A 20861-nucleotide genomic window follows, 5' to 3' on the forward strand; every position below is an offset into this window, starting at 1 on the left:
GTCAAAAAGTATTAATCGAGGATAAAGTATTATCAACATTACTACTTTAATTTTTATAACGTATTATTACTCTGAAATTTAATTAGCAAATAAATGCTTTAGTAATATTTTTTGACAGAAATCAGCTGATTTAAGCGCCAATTTGTTAATTAAGTTTTTTAATAATATATTTTAAAAATTAAAATAATAATTTGTTTAAAATAATATGTTATGGTATTTTAAACTCGATTAATATTTTTTGACAGTTATCAGTTGATTCTGTCAAAAAAATATTATTATTTTAATAATTATTTTTTAAAATATGAAATCAATGAATGGCGCGCGCGTAGCGCGCGCTTGTGTTGTTCTAGTATTGTTAAATTGTCAACGATTGTAGAACAATATTTTGCAACAGTAATTCTTATTAATACATCTTTTTTATGTTATCTATCATTTGGAGTAAACTTATAATTTTATATTTTCTTCCTCGTGCTTTAATGACATAATAAAATACAATTATCTATAAAGCTATTTTGCAACATTTATCCTGTATTTTATATATGCATCAACATTTTTATTATTCAACAGAAAATATTGCGCTGAAAAAGGGGCACCTTCAGCCGCATCTCATAAATTTAAAACAATCTTGAAAGCCTTTGTATCCGGCATTAGATTTTTATTCGTTATTCATAATTCTTGCAGAAGAGCAACTAGCATACGAGCATAAAAGAACGTTATATTAATGTTATTCTGTCAAATTATTAACAAATGTAATTTTTATTTTAATCGTCACTAATTATAATTTAATCAGCGTTTGGCAAAGCTTCCGCGCGCCTTAAAAAATACACCTTGATTTCTCATTTCGGATTGTGCCACGAGTATATCTGTTCCAAATTTATCAAGACGCGAAGACGGCGCGTCGCGGCGCTTTGAGGACATCGGCCGTTTCGAATCTCGACCTTCGTCTGCGCGCACATCTGTACCGGAAGCGGATACCGCATGTACATGGCTTAAGAGCAATAAGGGAACTGGCGGGCCTCGCGAGCCGCCAGAAGAGAATAGAGCAAGACAGTCGCGCCGAGACCAAGAGCCACGGCGGTTCACATCGCGAATTCAAACGAAACGTCTGAATCAATCCACGTGACACACGCGCAATTTCATTAGTCAATCTATATTTTTTTATGATTTAATCGTGGAATCTGGCAAAAAATAAAAAAACGCAAGTACTATGCTTGATCGTCAAAGACAAGGTTGCATCGCGTTCAATTTTTTAATCTTTGACTGCAAAATTAATTAAATAATTATTAAAGAAATTTTATATTGCACACTCGAATTAATTATACATTCCTAACTTGTTTAACATTTGTTATTTGACTGTTCAATCGCGATATGATAGATGATAGCGTGTAAAAGAAGACAATAAAATAATATCGGTGTGTAGTGGTAAGTTACATCAACTACTTATATTCTTTACGTACAAATTATATATAGTTGTATATGTAAATAGTATATTCTTTTTATATATATACTCAATTTATTTGTTATATGATACTTTTATATATTCTTTGGATTTATAAAATAGTTGGAAACATTTCTAGCTTCTCTCGATTCATGCATCAATAATCATACATTTTTACGTAATGCAAAGTTTCTATCAAATATAAAATTTTTTCAAACTTGCAAAATATCCAAAAACGATAATGCATATTATATTTCAAATTTTTCGTGCAACACAATTTTACACGATGGTCGAATCTCATAAAACATTAAGCATGGATAAAAAAAATATTTTCTTCAGTTACGTGCAATAAAAAAAAAAAAGAGAAAAAGGAGAAAGAGAGAGTATTTCTTGACGAAAAAAGGCTGTATTTACTTATGTTAAATATTATTTACTTACATTAAGTATGCTCGTTTGCATATTTTTAAGTCTTTATAGCATCATCTATTTATATCTACACTATACGATCGCGGCTACTTTGTTATGCAGTGAAATGCTCCAAGAGACCCGTTAACGTGCATTTATTTAAGAAAGTGTGTCGTTAAATACATTAGTGCAGACAGGCTTTAACGATTAATAGAAGAGCATATGATTTCGCCTGTGCACAAAATTGATTTAATAATCGTAGATTTATTAATTGTTTATATATAATAAATTAATGGCATGTTATTAAATAGAGATCTCGAGAAAGTCACTGGATTTTAATGAATTCGATTAGGAGCGGTATCGGGGATCTATATCATCGAGACGAGATTACATGAAAATTTCGTAACGAACCACACTATCGTTGCAATCTTGTATCCGATATTCGTAACCTCGGTACATTGTTAGACAGTGGAAGAAATTCCTAAGATTCCACGGGACATGTGCGTGCAAACCGTTCTATTAATGTACCCGTCACATCTTGCCTTCTCTTCCTTGCACTTCTCAGTCTATCTTTTTCTCTCCCTTTCTACATTTCTCTCTCTCTTTCTATACAGATGCTTTTTACCGCTCCCTTCCTCTTCCGAAGTGTAGCATGACTTATTTAAACACGCATTCAAAGAGAAACAAGCGGCGGATGCCACGAAGTGCTGTAAAAATCTTCGCTTTTTTTATTGCGCTATAGAGGAAACGGAACATTCGGTAAAAATGGACCGTGGCTCAATAAATCAAAACAACGAATTAGTTCCGCGATGAAAATTAATAATAAATAAAAAACACACGAATAATCTCTCTAAAATAATTAACTTTCTACCACAAGCATATAAATTAATAATATTAATAATAATAATAATAAAAATAATAATTATAGTACTTGTTAACAATCAACAATAATAAATAGTACACGAAGAGAATTTTCTCTTAAAATTTACCCTGAAAATCATGGTAATTGTGGGACAATATAGTATGGAAAGAATTTTATGAGAATTTCTCTGATTAATATTTATCACAATAAAAATAATATCTACACACTAAAATATAAAACATGTTTGATTAATTTTACTAAACTGCATAGTAAAATTAATCAAACATATTTTATATTTTATTGTAATAGATATTATCATGATTTTCAGGGTAAATTCTAAGAGAAAATTTTCTCTGTGTACAATAATTAAATTTGCTATATACAACAGTTTATGTATAGAGTTGTATATACTAATTTCTATTCCAAAAAATACATAATATAAAGTTAAATTGAGTTTTAGGGATATTCTTTTGGCGTGATTAAAAATAATTTAATATGCATTTGAAAACTTTCTTAAATAATGAGACGTTTTCGTACGATAGTTTGACGACGTCCTGTCTAATTTTCTTTTCGGCAGTAACAAATGCTTATAGTATGACGTCAAATGCAATTAGAGGCATCAGAAGGAAGAAGAGTTCGCTGTGCGAAGTCAAAGTGGCTGTGATAGGAGCGCCAGGAGTTGGCAAAAGCGGTAAGTGAATGCATTTCGATAGAACCAAACTTCATAATGAAATTTCGTTCAACTTTCCATATCAATGCTAATATCAATATTAATGTGATAAAACTTTAAAATAAGAATGCACACTATGGCATCAATATTAATATTTTGTGATGAAAAAGATGTTTATTTCAATAAAATGTCTTGCATCACACATTGAGAAACAAAAATGCAGATTGTTGGAAAAGCTAAATGTAATGGGAATAACAAAATTTGCAAAAAATTAATGAATCTCATATACGAAAAATAATACTCGATTCTCTATAATTATCTATTCCACAATTTTTGACAGTAAAATAGTTTTTAAACAAATATTGATGTTAGTACATGGATAGAAAAAGTAGTTAATTACGTCGCGATAATTTTATGTTTTAATTTCAAGTATTATGAATCTGATATAAATCAAATAATTTTGGCAAATAATTAAGAATAAACCCATTTCATACGTTGTTTGGATCGTATGCAAAGACGCCTCGTTGCCATGTATGTATATAAGCATTCACAAAGAGAACAAAAACAAGAAATATATTTCTAGAAAGAAAAAAATCTCGCGTTAAATGTCAACACTCTAAATTCAAATGCAAATGCACGTGTAAGTAGCATCTCAAGCTCCACGTGATAAATACATATATGAGATACGCGTTGAGAACTCTGAGTTGAGAGTAGCCAACCGCATGTATTTTCGGTAATGGCAAGTGTAAAAGCATAGGTGAGTAAATAATTGGTTCGTCTTCGCTAGAGAGCTGTGCGTCTCTTCTACCGATTGCAAAATACGTGGCTGCTATTTATAAAGTTTTACTTCAAATTCCGTTTTGGAATCGAGTCTCGATTCGTCATGCTTTCCATAATATATATTTCTCTATGGTCGAGAAACCTTATATCGGAAAAATATTACTTCTTGTACATTTTAGGCGACTGCATTGTTTAAGAGACGTTATAATAGCGTGTTAAAAATATTTATTTTTTCTGATAATCTCCGTCGCGCAGTGTAAATTAAAATAAAAAATATAATTTCCTTAATACAGATATGATTCAAATAAAACGATTCAAAAAAACATTCTAATTTTTTAAATATCTCTTAAAGTCTTCTATGAGGTTTTTCGAATTTTTGTTCCTGTTCTTAGATACATATTTATAATTAAATACGTAATATCTATTTTTAAAATTATTTTAAGAATTATTATTTTAATTTTTTTAATTTAGATTTTTGTAGCTAAAATTTTAAGCGTTCTGAATTTAAAATTTCTGAACACGCTTTCACTGACATTGAGATTAAATCAAGGAAAAGAGTAGTAATATCCCAATAATTTTGAGCCACAAATTCTGACGCAAATAATCTGATCGTTACACTAAATTTCGAAACATTCACATGCTTCTGTCGATCAAAACTGGTCTATATTATAAACAATATATATCTCGAGCAGAGATACATTTTCACGTTATTGAATCTTGAATCCATGGAATATTTATACACTTATTTCGTTTATAAATTCGAAAAACGTTTGAATTTATACTTATGAAATAATAATAAATTTATGCTAAATTATTCAAAGTTTGGTTTAAAAATTATCTCTTTTTTTCTTTTTTCTTTCGACAAATTATCTGATATCTTTCTTTGTAGATTTATTTTTTGCAGAACGTTAATTTTATAGTGTCAAGAAGTTATCAGGCTGTTTACCAATATTACTCGATCTATATAGATCGGTGATTCGTGTTCGATAAAAATTCAATGCTTTTTGAAATGAAGTAAGCCATAGTTAACGCACTGTTGTCGCGCAAGATTTTATGGCGCCACGGCAAGTTTGAGATTGTGATAAAAATAGTGTGGCATACCTCGAAGCAGGTCACTAGGTTGTTCTCTCGTTTCCCCAGATCGAATCGCAATGTATTCAGATGCAATATTATATCGTGCAAGACCGCTTAACAGCCTCTTTTTATCACTTTCACGCTGGACAATGCTTTGAAGCAACGCATCGAAGATGTAGCAGTAGTGAAAGTCTCGCTTAGATGTTTTAATTTGTCGGATCCAGCACGAATTTTTCTGTAATTAAAATTTATTACATTTAGTATTAGAATGAGAAAAATATCAATCTTTTTAAATTCATATATACATATATAAGAGGATTTGTGTATCATTAATCAATTTACATAATTAATCAAATTTCAATTTACATTGAAATAAAGTATACATATAATAATCATAAGTAAATACATATAAAAAAAGTATGACAAAAAATATATACAGAATATTTTAAATATAGAGAAATAATGAGACAGATAATGTCTATGAAATTTTTTGCTGTAATTAGGAATATTAATTAGGTATTATTGATTATATCAAGATCAATACTTGATAAACTGTACTAATAAAAGTACCGATCTTGATATAATTTTCTCCTTTATAAAATGTAATTAAATTAAGTTTTGCTATATATATATATATATATATATATATATATATGCAAAATGTTTACAACCTAAACACAATATTTTTGTGTTAATTTTCTCTTACATAAGTAGATACAGCTGTAACAAATGGATGAAATATAGATCACCGTGTGATATATGTATACAAGTTCGAAATGTGAGAGAGCCTGTGTACTGTCATTACAGTTTGCCAACTCAATTATATCACGCATAACATAATTATGTCTTGAATTAGTTATATACACATTATATATTTCCATTATATATTTCAGCATTGACAGTAAGATTTTTGACGAGAAGATACATCGGGGAATACGATCATCAATCAGGTGAGAAAGATCATAAATGTCGATAACCGTCGATTTATCAATTCGTGACTTATAGAACTTATGTATGTATGCTAAAATGTATACGACAGAATATCACACCAGTTCTGAAAAATTGCCAGCAGCTGTAATCCGCTTCTAAGGCCGCGTATATTCTCTTTCTGCATACCTCAGTCCGTGTCTGTTCTAAATTTATCGACGACGAATTTGACACTAGACAGGACGAGTACTAATGCAAGGTTGATACTCGAACAAAACTTATCGTTTTGTACAAATACTGATGCAGTCTTAAGTAAAAGAGAAGCATGTGTCGTGTTAGCGCATCTCAAATTAAATCCAATTTGAAAGACTGCTTAATGATATGTGTATAAATTTAATCTTTAAGTGCTGATGCAGTGAAAAGTTACACAAATAGTTATTGTATGTCGGATTTTTTTTCTTCATTTATTTATAAATCTAAAAATTACCAATATTTTTTTTCGTTACAATCTAATAATCGAAATAAATTATAAGAGTATCAAGAGAGTTTATATCTTAACAAATACAAAAAAATGATTTTCTATTATATTTAAAAATAAATACAGCTGTGCTATAGCAATTATTACTGTTTTGAAAAAATATTTCGCAAATCATACTATTGTATAAATGAAAAGAAAATAGGAATATGTTATTTAATAGATAATAATTTAATAAAGAAATAAATAAATAAAAAAGAAGCTCAAAAAAAAATATTTCTTGATATATTATTTTGCTCTTACTGACATTTTCTCTTATATAATATGTTGAATTTACACTTTGTATCCGAACAATCACACACGCGTTGAGTTAGATTAAATAAATCGACAATCAGCAATTATAAGTAAATATAATACCTTGCTGTCAATAATAAAAAATTTTACTTTAGTTGATTTTCATTGCATTCTTCTTTATGCAAATAAATGAAAAATTGTTTGAGTCAATTTGACTTAATGCGAGTATTTATGATTTAATTTTTTTAAAATAAACTAAAAATAAATTTAAATCAAATGTGAGATGTTTCGTTATGATGTCATAAGTTATTATAAAATTGCGTAACTTTATGTTTAGACAAAATTTAATATTTATACTAAAAATAATAGTTATTATCAATACACTTAAGTGCAAATTTCTTATCTTATTTTCTAGAAACAAGATACAAACATGAAGTATTAGTGGACGGAGAACCTATTCTTTTTGAAATTTTAGATACATGCCCGAAGGTAATTTCTCTATATAAAAAAAATCTTATACATATATTAATATATAGACAGTTTCCTGCATATCTTAAATGACATTTCAGAGTGAGGATGAATTGCCATCAATGGAAACTTTGCAATGGGCCGACGGCTTGCTGCTAGTTTATTCTATAACAGATAGAAATTCTTTTAATTTTGTTAGAAAAGCAAAAGAAGCTCTAGCGATAGCTGATCCTGAAGCTGCGATGCCTCTTGCTCTTGTTGGAAATAAGGCTGACATGGTTCATTTGCGACAAGTCAGTGCTGAGGAAGGAGAAATATTAGCAAAGGATTTTGAATGCTGGTTTAGTGAAATAACTGCTGCTGAACAGGTAACTACAATTTTACATTTTACTTAATATTTGGAGGTGTGAGTTACTGTTTTTTTTTTTTAAGTAATAATTCAGTCATAATTTGTATAGGTTGCTCAAGTCGCAGAATCTTTTCACGAATTATGCAGAGAAGTTCTTGCAGCTAGAAGAAGAAATAAACAATCTTTGCTGGACAGAATGCTTGGTAGTAAAGCAACGCGTGCTTATTCGCGAGGAAAAAGTGACTCTGCTCTACCGAAAGAATAACATCGTTGTTCCAAGTATTTGCATATTACAAATATACAAAAATGAATATTCTATGATGAAAAAACAATACAACTGTGTCTTTAAAAAGTTGAAATTACAAATGCCAAAGAAAATATCACAATTTTGAATTTGTACAGTAATAAGTTTACATGTATATTGACATGTGTGACATATAGAATGTACAAACATTTAAATATTTTTATAATAGAAAAAATATACTTAAATTTCAACGAAAATTAAAATTCCAAAATGTGAAGATACCTAAAAGTTAAAATTTTTTAGAAAAACTTCAGAAAAAGGTGTAATACACAGAACAGTCAACTGCTTCTAATATTTTTATAATTCCTGTATTATAAAACAATAAAATATATTTTGTAATTTTTTACTAGCAAATAAAACAAGTATTGCAGTGGATCTAAAAAAAAGGCTGATTGTGTCCAATATATACATAATTATATAAATTTATTATATAAATGTTGAGGCTTATAATATTCTATATTTATTTTGTACTTATAATAAGATATCATGTGACAATAAATATTTTAGTTATTTAATATATGCCGAAAATAAATTGTAATTGTAAAAATCTATTTTTCTGTGTATATATTGTGTGTGTGTGTGTGTGTGTGTGTACATTAGGCTAACAAAATAAAATATAGTAATGATAAATAACAATTAAATAGAGCTATTAATTTATTAATTCATATAAACAAATGCATCAAAAAATGTCTTAAATTGTCAAAAGAAAAAGTTCTTTAAATTTTATAATTGACAATTATAATAGTCTAATTAAAATGTGTTTTAAAAAGAGGCTCTAAAAACTTGTGTTTTTTTTTGATGAAATATTATGAATTATGGAATATTGTCTTAAATGCAACCTGCAACTACACAATATTGATCACACCTTTGAAAATTTTAATAATGTGATAATGTGTAATAATATATTATTTAATGACATAAATGTATAATATAATTTAATGTGGCACTGTAATAGTAAAGCGTAAAGCTTAGTTTACATGATAACTTTTTACTAACTACTAGCATGTAGCTTGCTACTGCACTAGCAGCTCGTAAAGTTAAAATATATTAACTTGACTAGAGCAAGTTAGTTAGAGAAAAAAAGCATGCTAGTTTACTAGCATTTTAAAATACACGATGATTCTTCACTAGTTGCTAGTGCACTACATGGTAGTAGCTAGTAAAAAAGCATCATCTTAATTAATATCTCTAAATACATTGTTCAAAATTGCACGATTTAATTTAATTGCAAAAATGTCAGGAGAAACAGGAGATCAGGAGAAACAGACTGGAAAAGAAGAGATTAAATGTTATTAAAAAATTGCTGAAAAATAAAATTGACAGATTTCTTTATGTATGCATAATGTGAAATCCTGTGACGATATCCTGTTTGATGCTAAAAATATGTCTTACATATGTATTGCAATGTAAATAAATATTCGGAGTGATATTTTTATATCGGCAACGCATCAGCATGTAGCTTGCTGCTGCACTAGCAGCTGGTAAAGTTAAAATATATTAACTTGACTAGAGCAAGTTAGTTAGAGAAAAAAAAGCATGCTAGTTTACTAGCATTTTAAAGTACACGATGATTCTTCACTAGTTGCTAGTGCACTACATGGTAGTAGCTAGTAAAAAAGCATCATCTTAATTAATATCTCTAAATACATTGTTCAAAATTGCACGATTTAATTTAATTGCAAAAATGTCAGGAGAAACAGGAGATCAGGAGGAACAGACTAGAAAAGAAAAGAGATTAAATGTTATTAAAAAATTGACAAATTTCTTTATGTAGGCATAATGTGAAATCCTGTGACGATATCCTGTTTGATGCTAAAAATATGTCTTACATATGTATTGCGATGTAAATAAATATTCGGAGTGATATTTTTATATCAGCAACGCATCAGCAACACATTAATCCACATAGTCATTGATATTGAAAAATGAGACTAAAGTTATATTTAGAAAAATAAATTATAATACATTTTTTATAAATAAAAAATTTGACAATATTAATTTTACCTAATACTTATATTAATTTTCACCTAATACTAATTATTTCAAGATAAATTTAATATGGTTTAATTTTATTTACAATAAAATAGAATAATACCTTTAATCATCATACGTTTCCAAAACATCTGCTAAATGTTCATTATCTCTTGGTTTCTTAAATTGTTTCCTTCTATTAACAGGCTTCTTTCGTTTGATTGGTGCTGCCTTTTTGAGTCCATGATCTTGCATTGATCTAATTCCTTGTTTTTCAAGATATTCATCTATTTTCTGATCATCCATGGCATCTACTGCAACAGCTCTCCATAATTTCTGGAATTCTTCATCTATAGGAAACTGCGCTGTCTTGTCATTATAGAAAAGGATCTTTTTCTTATCAAGCGGTCGCATAATATATAAAATTTCATTTTGTAAACTCTGAAACATAAATGTAATTAATATTTATCAGGCAAGTTACTAAGAGATAAATTTATATATATATTTTAATTTACCTTTAAATGTTTATCACAGTGTGGTAAACTCTCCTGTATATCTTCTAATAATATACCACCAAGACCTTTTAAATCATGTTGTTTCAAAAGTCTCAATAAGGATTTCTTATCCTTTATTTTATACATAGGTTTAAAGGCAAATCTACCATCAGATGTTACTTCAATTTTAGGATTTTTCATTAAAGCTTCGGTTTGCAACCATTGTTTAACCTAAAAATACATAAGAAAAAAATAGCTTTAGAAATGAAAAAAATAACAAATATATAATTATACTAAAAACAACCAATGCTTAAAATTGATTATATAATATTACATATTACAACACAACATAATGAGATATAACAAGATATTCTTCTGTACTATAATATACTAATATATTATACTTCTGTACTATAATATTATATAAATAAATTCACATAAATTTGTAACGGCATATAAAACAAATATGTTTATACTTGTGGAAGAATATTTTGTCATGTTACACTGTGTCATATAATGCGAATCATTATTTACTTTTGATCCAACATCTAATTGATTTGTTTCATCTAAAATCTCTTCCAACATTAAAGGATGATCATCTCCTTCCTGATGCCTTGCTTTCATGTGCTTCACTATCTTTGCTAATACACCAAACTTGTATTGCGTACTACCAGTCATGGTCTTAAAGTTGACCATATCCAACTTAGGGCCCGTAGATATGAACGATAGTTTAGGTTTCTTCTTTGGCGGTTCATTTTTCTTTGGCGTTTCATCCTTTGTAGTTTCTTTCTCCTGCTTCTTCTTCTCAACTCTGCAATCACATATTACATAAGATATATATCCATAAAATACATATTCTTGAATAAACAATATAAATGCTTTGATAAGTGAGGTTATAATTATGATATTGTGATTTTATACATTTATATTTAAATTGCAGAAGTAAATAAAACGAAATTACTACTTTAAATCCCTACATGAGATTTATGGTTGAATTATACAATTTGATCCTAACATATGTATGTGTATATTGATAAAACAATAACATAAAAGAGAGCAAATTGAACACACTTACGCTGGTGTGGTTAGAGCACGTTTCTTGAAGAGCTCTCGTTCTCTGAGTAAAGCTGGATCCATTTTAATTCAAATTTTAATAGCATTCACGCTCTACAATCGTTTATTTCATACAATTTCGTACACTGCCACTTTACGTTAACCTCTTGTCGGATGTCGCAGACACTGTTAACTGTTCTCGGTTCTCGTCCCCAGATCACAGACGTAAAACCACATGCCACTGCGCAAGACACGACCGTATTAAAGATTGCCATGCTCTTGGTTGCAGCTTATTTATTAATTTTTATTAAAAAAGAAACAAGAAAAAACAAATCTATGTCTGTATCCGATAAAGATTTTTTGCCACGATCTGGGAATAGATCATAGCATTGCTGTTTATTATACGATGTTTATTTCACTTATTATTTGCTTGCATAAAAGCTTGTATAAAAAATTATATAATAAATAAAGCAGCAGATTCTAGCATTTGGGATTTAAAGAGAAAAGAAAAGAGATTTTGTATCTTATCAGACGAAGTGATTTTCGCTAACAATATACCGTAGCTCGGCTCTCATCCTCGCTTCATTCATGATTCTGAAGTTAGGTTCGTTTCGTCATCAGTTGGCGACACGTGATCATGATCACGTGACACCGCTGCACAGTGTATTGTGGTGGGGATCAGTCTTGTGCGAGACGTGCAGCGTAGTGGACGTATGGGACGAGCTACTCTAATGAAGGGATAGGAAGAGAGAGATGTTGGGTCCGGTCAGGTCCTGTCTTGGCTGTGAAGTTGGATTTTGCCGTCAGATGGCGACACCGACCGCTGCACGGAGTCTTGTGGTCGCCGTAATGGCCGACGCTCTAGGCGCATGCGCTCTTTTACGTCGCGGTGATGGGTCTCATGTCTCATTGTCAATTGTCAGTTGTCAGTTTCGCGTGAGATGTGCAGTGAGGTGGATATATGAAGATGTTTGAAGTTAATGGAAGTGCAGGTATTTCAATCGAAAGATTCTTATAAAAAATTCTATTCTTTTTATTCGCATTTTCTGTTAAATATTAAATTTTTATGCATTGTATAATAATATTAATATATTTTTATGAATGCATCGCAATAATAATTTATTGTATGCATGCGTTACAATTTTTCATATTTTATATTATCAAGGAATAATATAACTTTGCTTCGCGCACGTAATTATTATATCGGTTAGATTAAATGAAATATATACATATATAGAAATATGTAGAGATATATACATATATACATTTGAATGATGATATATACATTTTAAAATCGTACCTAAGATCGGCTCAGATACACATAGAGGTTAGATACGCTCAGGTACATACATTTATTAGTAGACTTCCGATCTGTAAAGATGATTTTGAAAATAAGAACTTTTTATATAAAAACTGGCCATAAAAAAATATGCTACTTGTTTGTACCTAGAGTAATTCTCGGGAATGATTTTGTGATGTGTTCTAGCGCAACGAAGGCGTTTTGCGAGCGACGCAGCACACGCACCTTGCTTTTATTCTGTACTTGGTATTATGACTTTCACGTCGAAGGGCTTCCACTTAAACAAGGATCTGTGAATTTATTGCCGCCAGCTGTGAACAGCAAATCACCCTGCCTCGAATTAAGACAAATGTTGCATCGCAGAAATAGATGAATTCGCTTAATAATTCGCTTAATATGGTATATATGCTTTTTATTATCTAATTTAATAAAACATTTATGATAACACGATTTTTATACGATAATAATAATCATCAGATTATAATCAAATTATTATCTTTTTAATGAAACGATTTTATTATTTTAAAACATTTAAAAAAAATAAAACTAATATAATAGACGTTAAAATAATTGAGATTTTTACTTCTTTTGTAAATTTTGTAACGCGTTCAATATTTAAAAAAAGATTTTGGAATTTCTGGAGAAAATTATGTGTAGCTTTTTTGTTAGCAAGTAGATTAGTCATATGTAAGTTTTATTAAATATCTTTGATGTTAATCTTTGCTATTAGATCATCAAAATAATAATTTAATAACGTAAGAACAAACATTAATGCTTTTTGTCAAAACTTTTGACGAACTTTAACAACGACTTGCACCTTTTGACACGTTAGCGTGATCTCGCCGCACTTTGAACTTTTTCAGGAAGGATTTCCATAATTCGCTAGCGCGGACGTATAAAGTTGACCGTCCGACCGCTTAAAATCTCGACGAAGAAACTTATTCGAGCAACGAGCGAAGACGCGTCGCGCATATATTAGACGAGACTGTTTGCGACGCTGCGCTCTTTCCGGTAAGTTATACCTTATTCTTATGAATTTTCTGGCAAAGAGAATGTTACGCATATATGTAATATAGGATACTCTTTCTATCAGGACTAAAACGACATTGCGCTGTGTGTACTTGTTATACTATATTATATGAAAACTATAAACATTTTAATATTAATAATATTCTATTTTATCCAATCTGCATTAAATGTACAAAGTAAAATTATATTAAAAAAAAATCCTTATTATTCTGAATGTGTTTGTTAAAAAATTAACGTAACAATTATAATTTATAAGAATTATAATTTTATATTAATTAATGTAAGAGATATTATCAAAAAGTTTATTTGTTCAACATGGATAGTGAAATATTTGATATTGTTAAGGATAAAATTTATAAATTGATTTGCAAAACAAATATTTTATTCTATAATATAATATATGACATAACATATATATATATATATACACACATATAAAATAATATAATTTAAATATTTGCGTGGTGCAATGTTCATGTATATACATAAAACACATTTCACTTAACATTACAAATGCTTCGAAATGTTTTATTAATCAATCGGGATTGGTCAATCAAATCTATATTGAAAACGAAAATTTTACTCTAGGATATACATAGAGCAAACAAATATATATAAGATATTTTATATCATAGAATAAAAAATATATAATATATTTGTTTGCTATGTATATCATAAAATAACATTTTCGTTTGTAATATAGATTTGATTGGTCAATTTCAACTGACCAATCAAACGCTTCGAAGTATTTGTAATACAAGTGGACTGTGTTCTATATATTTTATGTATTCTATGTACGTACATTCATACAAACGCGCGCGAAGTTGGTAGCGCTAGCGCGCGAAGTTGGCCGCGCAATTTACCATCTCTCCGCCATTTCCGCTTGTGAGACGTCGCGTACGTGTCGAGTGGATTGCAACTTCTTGTGAACGTATAAAATGTCGCGCAAAGTGCCGCACAATTGTTATACTCTGATTATTATTAGTGCGCCCGCGATCGTAATCGTTGTCCACGTAATTTTCGAGCTCTCCGCCACTTAAAATTTGTCCGTTGCGTTTGTGAGACATCGCGCGCGTGCCGAGTAGATCGCAGTTTCTTGTGACCGTATCTTCTTCGCGTTATTCTTTCGTCGTAATGTAATAAAATGCTCGTCGTGTGTGATCAACATCGGGAATGCCGTGTAAAGTGTCGCGCGATCATAACTTTTCGGGTTTGAGACATCACGGGTGCCGAGTAGATCGTATCTTTTTTGCGCGATTTTTTCATTGTAACGGTAATAAAGCACGCGTTGCATGTGACGTCACGCCGGGAGTAAAATACCGTGCAAAGTGCCGCACAATTGTTATACTCCGATTATTATTAGTACGCGCGCGATCGTAATCGTATTTTCGCGAATTAATATTGTGCGAGCAACAAAGAAAGAAAAGTACGCGATAGTAAAGCTTATTTAAGGTAAATTTACTGCTTACTATTTGTCCTTTATGTAATTAATTATTTATTCCCGTGATAATTGCATGGCATAATTTTTCTACGTGTTATTTTAATAGAATGCATAAAATATATCTAATTTCTTATTATTAATATACTAATTGTTTGTAATATTTAATATATACATAATATTGTATATTAAAGAATTATATAGTATATATTAAATTTATGTGTGTACACACACACACACACACACACACACACACACACACACAATATAGCTACATAATATTTTTAATGTGTTCATACTTTATAATTATTTAAACTTATTTATTTAAAAAAATTAGATTTTTACTTATTAATAGAACAACACAAGTGCGCGCATTTAATTTTTATATTATATTCTTATTATAAAAATTAATTAGCAAATTAACTCTTTAATCAGCTGATTTCTCTAAAATAATATTAATAAGGTGTTAATTTGTTAATTTAATTTTAAAATAAAAATATGTTATAAACATTAAAATAATGTTTTAAATAATATATTATAATTTCTTAAATTTGATTAACATTTTTGACAGTTATCAGCTGATTTCTGTCAAAAAATATTAATCGCAGATAAGGCATTATAATATATTACTTACAATATATTATTATTTTACATGTTATAACATATTATTATTTAAAAATTTAATTAGCAAATTAATGCTTTATTAATATTTTTTGACAGAAATCAGCTGACTAAAGTATTAATTTGCTAATTAAATTTTAAAATAAAAATATATTATAGAAATTAAAATAATAAATATATTATAGAAATTAAAATAATAAATATATTATAGAAATTAAAATAATAAATATATTATAGAAATTAAAATAATAAATACATTATAGAAATTAAAATAATAACGTTGTAAATAATATATTATAATACTTTAAACTAGAATAATGTTTTTTGACAGAAATCAGTTGATAACTGTCAAAAAATATTAATCGAGTTTAAAGTACTGTAACATTTTATTTAAAACATATTATTATTTTATAATTTTTATACCATATTGTTATTTTAAAAATTAATTAGAATATTAGAACATTGACGCTCTAATCAACTGATATCTGTCAATAAATATTAATAAAGTAAAAATTTGCTAACTAAATATTAAAATAATAATATGTTATAAAAATTAAAATAGAAATATGTTGGAAATAATATGTTATAGTGCCTTATCTGCGATTAATATTTTTTGATAGAAACCAGCTGATAACTGTCAAAAATATTAATCGAGTTTAAAGTATTATAACATATATTATTCAAAACATATTATTATTTTAATTTTATAACATATTATTATTTTTAAAATTAATTGGCACAGATTGACGCTTTAATCAGTTGATATCTGTCAAAAAAATATTAATAAAGTGAAAATTTGCTAATTAAATTTTGAAATAATAATATGTTAAAAATATTAAATATAGTAAATTGTTGTTAAAATTTTATAATAATAATATGTTATAAAATGTGTATTTTATTTGTTATTACAGGTAAGCATTGCTGACAAGCTGCGCGCGAGTTTGACTACGAGTGTCGAACGGACATTGTTTCGTGCGATTTTAGTTTTCGTATCGTTGTTTCTCATTGTGCAATGTACGTGAAATAACGCGTGCCATTCACGCGTCGGGAGTGCCGTATAAAGTATCGGGCGATCGTAATTATTCGTGTTTTCGCGAGTGAGTGCTACCATGGACCAAGAGAGGAGGAGGAGGTCCGGGGAGGCATCGGGCAACAGCGGGACAACTGTGAGGTATGCATAATAAAATTTTTTTTTCTAAATTACATAGAGATATTCGATCGTTTCAATAGTTCTATTCTACTACCGAAGATAAGCCAGAACTCTTAATTATTTATGAGTTTTCACGAAATTATACGCCAGCCTTCATACACATATTATTATTTTTAAATTTAATTAGCAAATTAACGCTTTATTTATATAATATTTTTTGATAGAAATTAGCTGATAATAAAGCGTTAATTTGCTAATTAAATTTTAAAATAATAACATGTTGAAAATATTAAAATAGTAATGTTTTAAATAATATGTAACAATAATATCCGCAATTAATATTTTTTGACAGAAATCAGTTGATAATTTCAATAATATTAATTGAATTGAAAGTATTATAACATCTCTTTCTAAAAAAGGCATGTTAAGATTCTCGCAAGTATGTTGCATCTTTTCCGCGATGCTGATTGACTGTCTTGATTCGCATTGTGCGTTATATTCGTAGCATCGAAAGGCTGTTATCGCAAGGGTTAATAGTTTGACAGTTTGTCCAAAATAAAAATAAAATAAAATAAAATAATAAAATAATATGTTTGAAATAATATATTATAATATACTTTAAACTCGATTAATATTTTTGACAGTTAGCAGTTGATTTCTGTCAAAAAATATTAATCGCGGACAAAGTATATATTATAAGTATATATTATAACATATTATATTATTTACAACATATTATTATAATTAAAATAATAATATTTTGTAAGTAATATAATATATTATAATGCTTTATCCGCTTTAATTAATATTTTTTGACAGAAATCAGCTGATAACTGTGAAAAATATTAATCGAGTTTAAAGTATATTATAATATATTATTTCAAACATATTATTTTATTATTTTATTTTATTTTATTTTTATTTTGGACAAACTGTCAAACTATTAACCCTTGCGATAACAGCCTTTCGATGCTACGAATATAACGCACAATGCGAATCAAGACAGTCAATCAGCATCGCGGAAAAGCGATAACAATGTCAATAACATGCCTTTTTTTTAGAAAAAAAAGAAGAGATTTTTACTTATTATTATATTAATTGTTTTTAATGTTGCTATATAATTTGGATATACTTGTATTTTACAGAGATCAACGTTTGTGTTCCAACTCTGCCGCTGCTCATCGCATTTCATTGCATGTTCATCTTATCATGTCGGATAGTAAGTGTTAAACTATTTTTTATATTAATTGAGGTGAATGGTGACAATTGTCTTAGAATTTAGAGTTTTTATGAAAGAGACTAGATTTCCAAAAAAATTTTTTGCAAATTATATAACTATTTTATTAAATATCTATTTTAAATAAATACAAATTAAAAATTTTAAATTTGTTTTTTTTTAAGTACACAGAGCAAATTTTTTTTTAGAATTTACCCTGAAAATCATAGTAATCGTGGGACAATATGGTATGGAAAGAATTTTATGAGAATTTCTCTGATTAATATTTATCACAATAAAAATAATAATATCTATCACAATAAAATATAAAACATGTTTGATTAATTTTACTAAACTGCATAGTAAAATTAATTAAATATATTTTATATTTTATTGTGATAGATATTATTATTTTTATTGTGATAAATATTAATCAGAGAAATTTTCATAAAATTTTTTCCATACCATATTGTCCCACGATTACTATGATTTTCAGGGTAAATTCTAAGAAAATTCTCTCTGTGTAGATATATATTACAATAATTATTGAGTATTAATATATTTGTCTTTTTTTAATTATTTTTAATTATTGTTAAAATATTAATTATTTTTTATATTGCTACATAATTTGGGTATTTATTTTTTACAGAGATCAACGTTTGTGTTACAACTCTGCCGCTGCGCATCGCATCTTAAGTAGTGAGTGTTGAACTATTTTTTATATTAATTTGAGGCAATGAATGGTTGTAATTGCCTTAAAATTTTATATTTCTGTCAGAACTTTTCAACAGCGTTGCAATAACTTATTTTATATTTGCAACGATTATATATCTCCACGATATAGTTTCAATAAACGTATGGATCGGGTGGGATCTTGAATTAAGTTGATCATTAATAAAGTTGCGAACAAAAGTAACTTATTTTATATTTGCAACGATTATATATCTCTATGATATTATTTTAATAAACGTATGGATCGGGTGGAATCTTGAATTAAGTCTAATTATAACTCTACCGCTGCGCACCGCATCTCAAGTGGTGAGTGTTAAATTATTTTTTAATATTAATTTGAGGCAATGAATGGTCGTAATTGCCTTAAAATTTTATATTTCTGTCAGAACTTTTCAACAGCGTTGCAATAACTTATTTTATATTTGTAACGATTATATATCTCCATGATATTGTTTCAATAAACGTATGGATCGGGTGGGATCTTGAATTAAGTCTAATTATAACTCTATCACTGCGCACCACATCTCAAGTGGTGAGTGTTAAATTATTTTTTAATATTAATTTGAGGCAATGAATGGTCGTAATTGCCTTAAAATTTTATATTTCTGTCAGAACTTTTAAACAGCGTTGCAATAACTTATTTTATATTTGCGACAACGATTATGTATCTCCATGATATTGTTCTAATAAACATATGGATCGGGTGGGATCTTGAATTAAGTCGATCATTACTGAAGTTGCGAACGAAAGTAACTTATTTTATATTTGCAACGATAATATATCTCTATGATATTATTTTAATAAAATGTATAGATCGGGTGGGATCTTGAATTAAGTCTAATTATAACTCTACCGCTGCGCACCGCATCTCAAGTGGTGAGTGTTAAATTATTTTTTTATATTAATTTGAGGCAATGAATGGTCGTAATTGCCTTAAAATTTTATATTTCTGTCAGAACTTTTCAACAGCGTTGCAATAACTTATTTTATATTTGTAACGATTATATATCTCCATGATATTGTTTCAATAAACGTATGGATCGGGTGGGATCTTGAATTAAGTCCAATTATAACTCTACCACTGCGCACCACATCTCAAGTGGTGAGTGTTAAATTATTTTTTAATATTAATTTGAGGCAATGAATGGTCGTAATTGCCTTAAAATTTTATATTTCTGTCAGAACTTTTCAACAGCGTTGCAATAACTTATTTTATATTTGCGACAACGATTATGTATCTCCATGATATTGTTCTAATAAACATATGGATCGGGTGGGATCTTGAATTAAGTCGATCATTAATGAAGTTGCGAACGAAAGTAACTTATTTTATATTTGCAACGATAATATATCTCTATGATATTATTTTAATAAAATGTATAGATCGGGTGGGATCTTGAATTAAGTCTAATTATAACTCTACCGCTGCGCACCGCATCTCAAGTGGTGAGTGTTAAATTATTTTTTTATATTAATTTGAGGCAATGAATGGTCGTATAATTGCCTTAAAATTTTATATTTCTGTCAGAACTTTTCAACAGCGTTGCAATAACTTATTTTATATTTGCAACGATTATATATCTCCAATCTCCATGATATTGTTTCAATAAACATATGGATCGGGTGGGATCTTGAATTAAGTCGATCATTAATGAAGTTGCGAACGAAAGTATATTGTGCGTTGGTTTAATTCCGGCCTATTGGCATCTACATCGATGTGGCGTGCATCGGCATCGTATCACTGGCGATATCGGTAGCGGCGTGACGCCAGTCAGCAGGTGCGCGGAATATTTCCGAGACGAACACGCGCG

At 28.7% G+C, this 20861-nt stretch overlaps 3 protein-coding genes across 9 annotated transcripts in view; 2 read left to right on the forward strand and 1 right to left on the reverse strand.

Annotated features, from left to right (window-relative positions):
- Tfiiebeta (transcription factor IIEbeta) overlaps positions 1–12070 on the reverse strand; it is a 46264-nt gene extending 34194 nt beyond the window's left edge. Inside the window, exons 1-5 of one of the 5 annotated variants that reach the window (XR_014427172.1) lie at positions 11587–12069; positions 11046–11322; positions 10533–10742; positions 10142–10458; positions 5257–5464 (exon numbers count right to left, since the gene is read on the reverse strand). Coding sequence is in view for 4 of the 5 variants with exons in the window: in XM_083057247.1 (XP_082913373.1) it covers positions 10144–10458; positions 10533–10742; positions 11046–11322; positions 11587–11648 (864 nt within the window). In the remaining variant the exon portion in view is untranslated. Of the gene's footprint in view, positions 1–5100; positions 5465–8805; positions 9314–9333; positions 9765–10041; positions 10459–10532; positions 10743–11045; positions 11323–11586 lie in introns of those variants that run through there. The other 4 variants (XM_083057247.1, XM_083057255.1, XM_083057249.1 and 1 more) reach the window with 4 other exon arrangements.
- On the forward strand, positions 1037–8599 carry LOC145947478 (ras-related and estrogen-regulated growth inhibitor). 3 transcript variants are annotated; one of them, XM_083057259.1, is made up of 6 exons: positions 1037–1422; positions 3283–3396; positions 6123–6179; positions 7341–7414; positions 7495–7761; positions 7852–8592. In XM_083057259.1, exons 2-6 carry the CDS (start codon positions 3300–3302, stop codon positions 8005–8007), a joined length of 651 nt encoding a protein of 216 aa, XP_082913385.1. In that variant the 5' UTR covers positions 1037–1422; positions 3283–3299; the 3' UTR covers positions 8008–8592. The 3 variants fall into 3 exon arrangements, with proteins under 3 accessions (XP_082913385.1, XP_082913388.1, XP_082913390.1); XM_083057262.1 differs by lacking the exon at positions 1037–1422 and adding an exon at positions 1597–2602 and having other exon boundaries at positions 7852–8599; XM_083057264.1 differs by lacking the exon at positions 1037–1422 and having other exon boundaries at positions 3264–3396; positions 7852–8599.
- Positions 12071–12456: 386 nt separating the features above from the next.
- On the forward strand, positions 12457–19020 carry LOC145932908 (uncharacterized). Its single transcript, XM_083032134.1, has 6 exons — positions 12457–12500; positions 13051–13224; positions 13725–13875; positions 16864–17123; positions 18248–18321; positions 18968–19020. Exons 1-3 carry the CDS (start codon positions 12457–12459, stop codon positions 13783–13785), a joined length of 279 nt encoding a protein of 92 aa, XP_082888260.1. The 3' UTR covers positions 13786–13875; positions 16864–17123; positions 18248–18321; positions 18968–19020.
- Positions 19021–20861: the final 1841 nt, after the last annotated feature.

Source organism: Prenolepis imparis, unplaced genomic scaffold (assembly GCF_030444845.1).
Source record: "Prenolepis imparis isolate NDT839.2.m4 unplaced genomic scaffold, iyPreImpa1.0 SCAF_2, whole genome shotgun sequence".
Classification (NCBI taxonomy): Eukaryota; Metazoa; Arthropoda; class Insecta; order Hymenoptera; family Formicidae; genus Prenolepis; species Prenolepis imparis.

Bases quoted from the DNA above. Each gene is read 5' to 3' on its own strand.
- LOC145947478 (XM_083057259.1), top strand. From the start codon at position 3,300: ATGACGTCAAATGCAATTAGAGGCATCAGAAGGAAGAAGAGTTCGCTG. The intron at 7,415-7,494 runs GTAATTTCTCTA...ATGACATTTCAG, and splicing joins TTTTAGATACATGCCCGAAG to AGTGAGGATGAATTGCCATC. The intron at 7,762-7,851 runs GTAACTACAATT...TAATTTGTATAG, and splicing joins AAATAACTGCTGCTGAACAG to GTTGCTCAAGTCGCAGAATC.
- LOC145932908 (XM_083032134.1), top strand. From the start codon at position 12,457: ATGGGTCTCATGTCTCATTGTCAATTGTCAGTTGTCAGTTTCGC. The intron at 12,501-13,050 runs GTGAGATGTGCA...GATGTGTTCTAG, and splicing joins TTGTCAGTTGTCAGTTTCGC to CGCAACGAAGGCGTTTTGCG. The intron at 13,225-13,724 runs CAGAAATAGATG...TTTGAACTTTTT, and splicing joins TTAAGACAAATGTTGCATCG to CAGGAAGGATTTCCATAATT.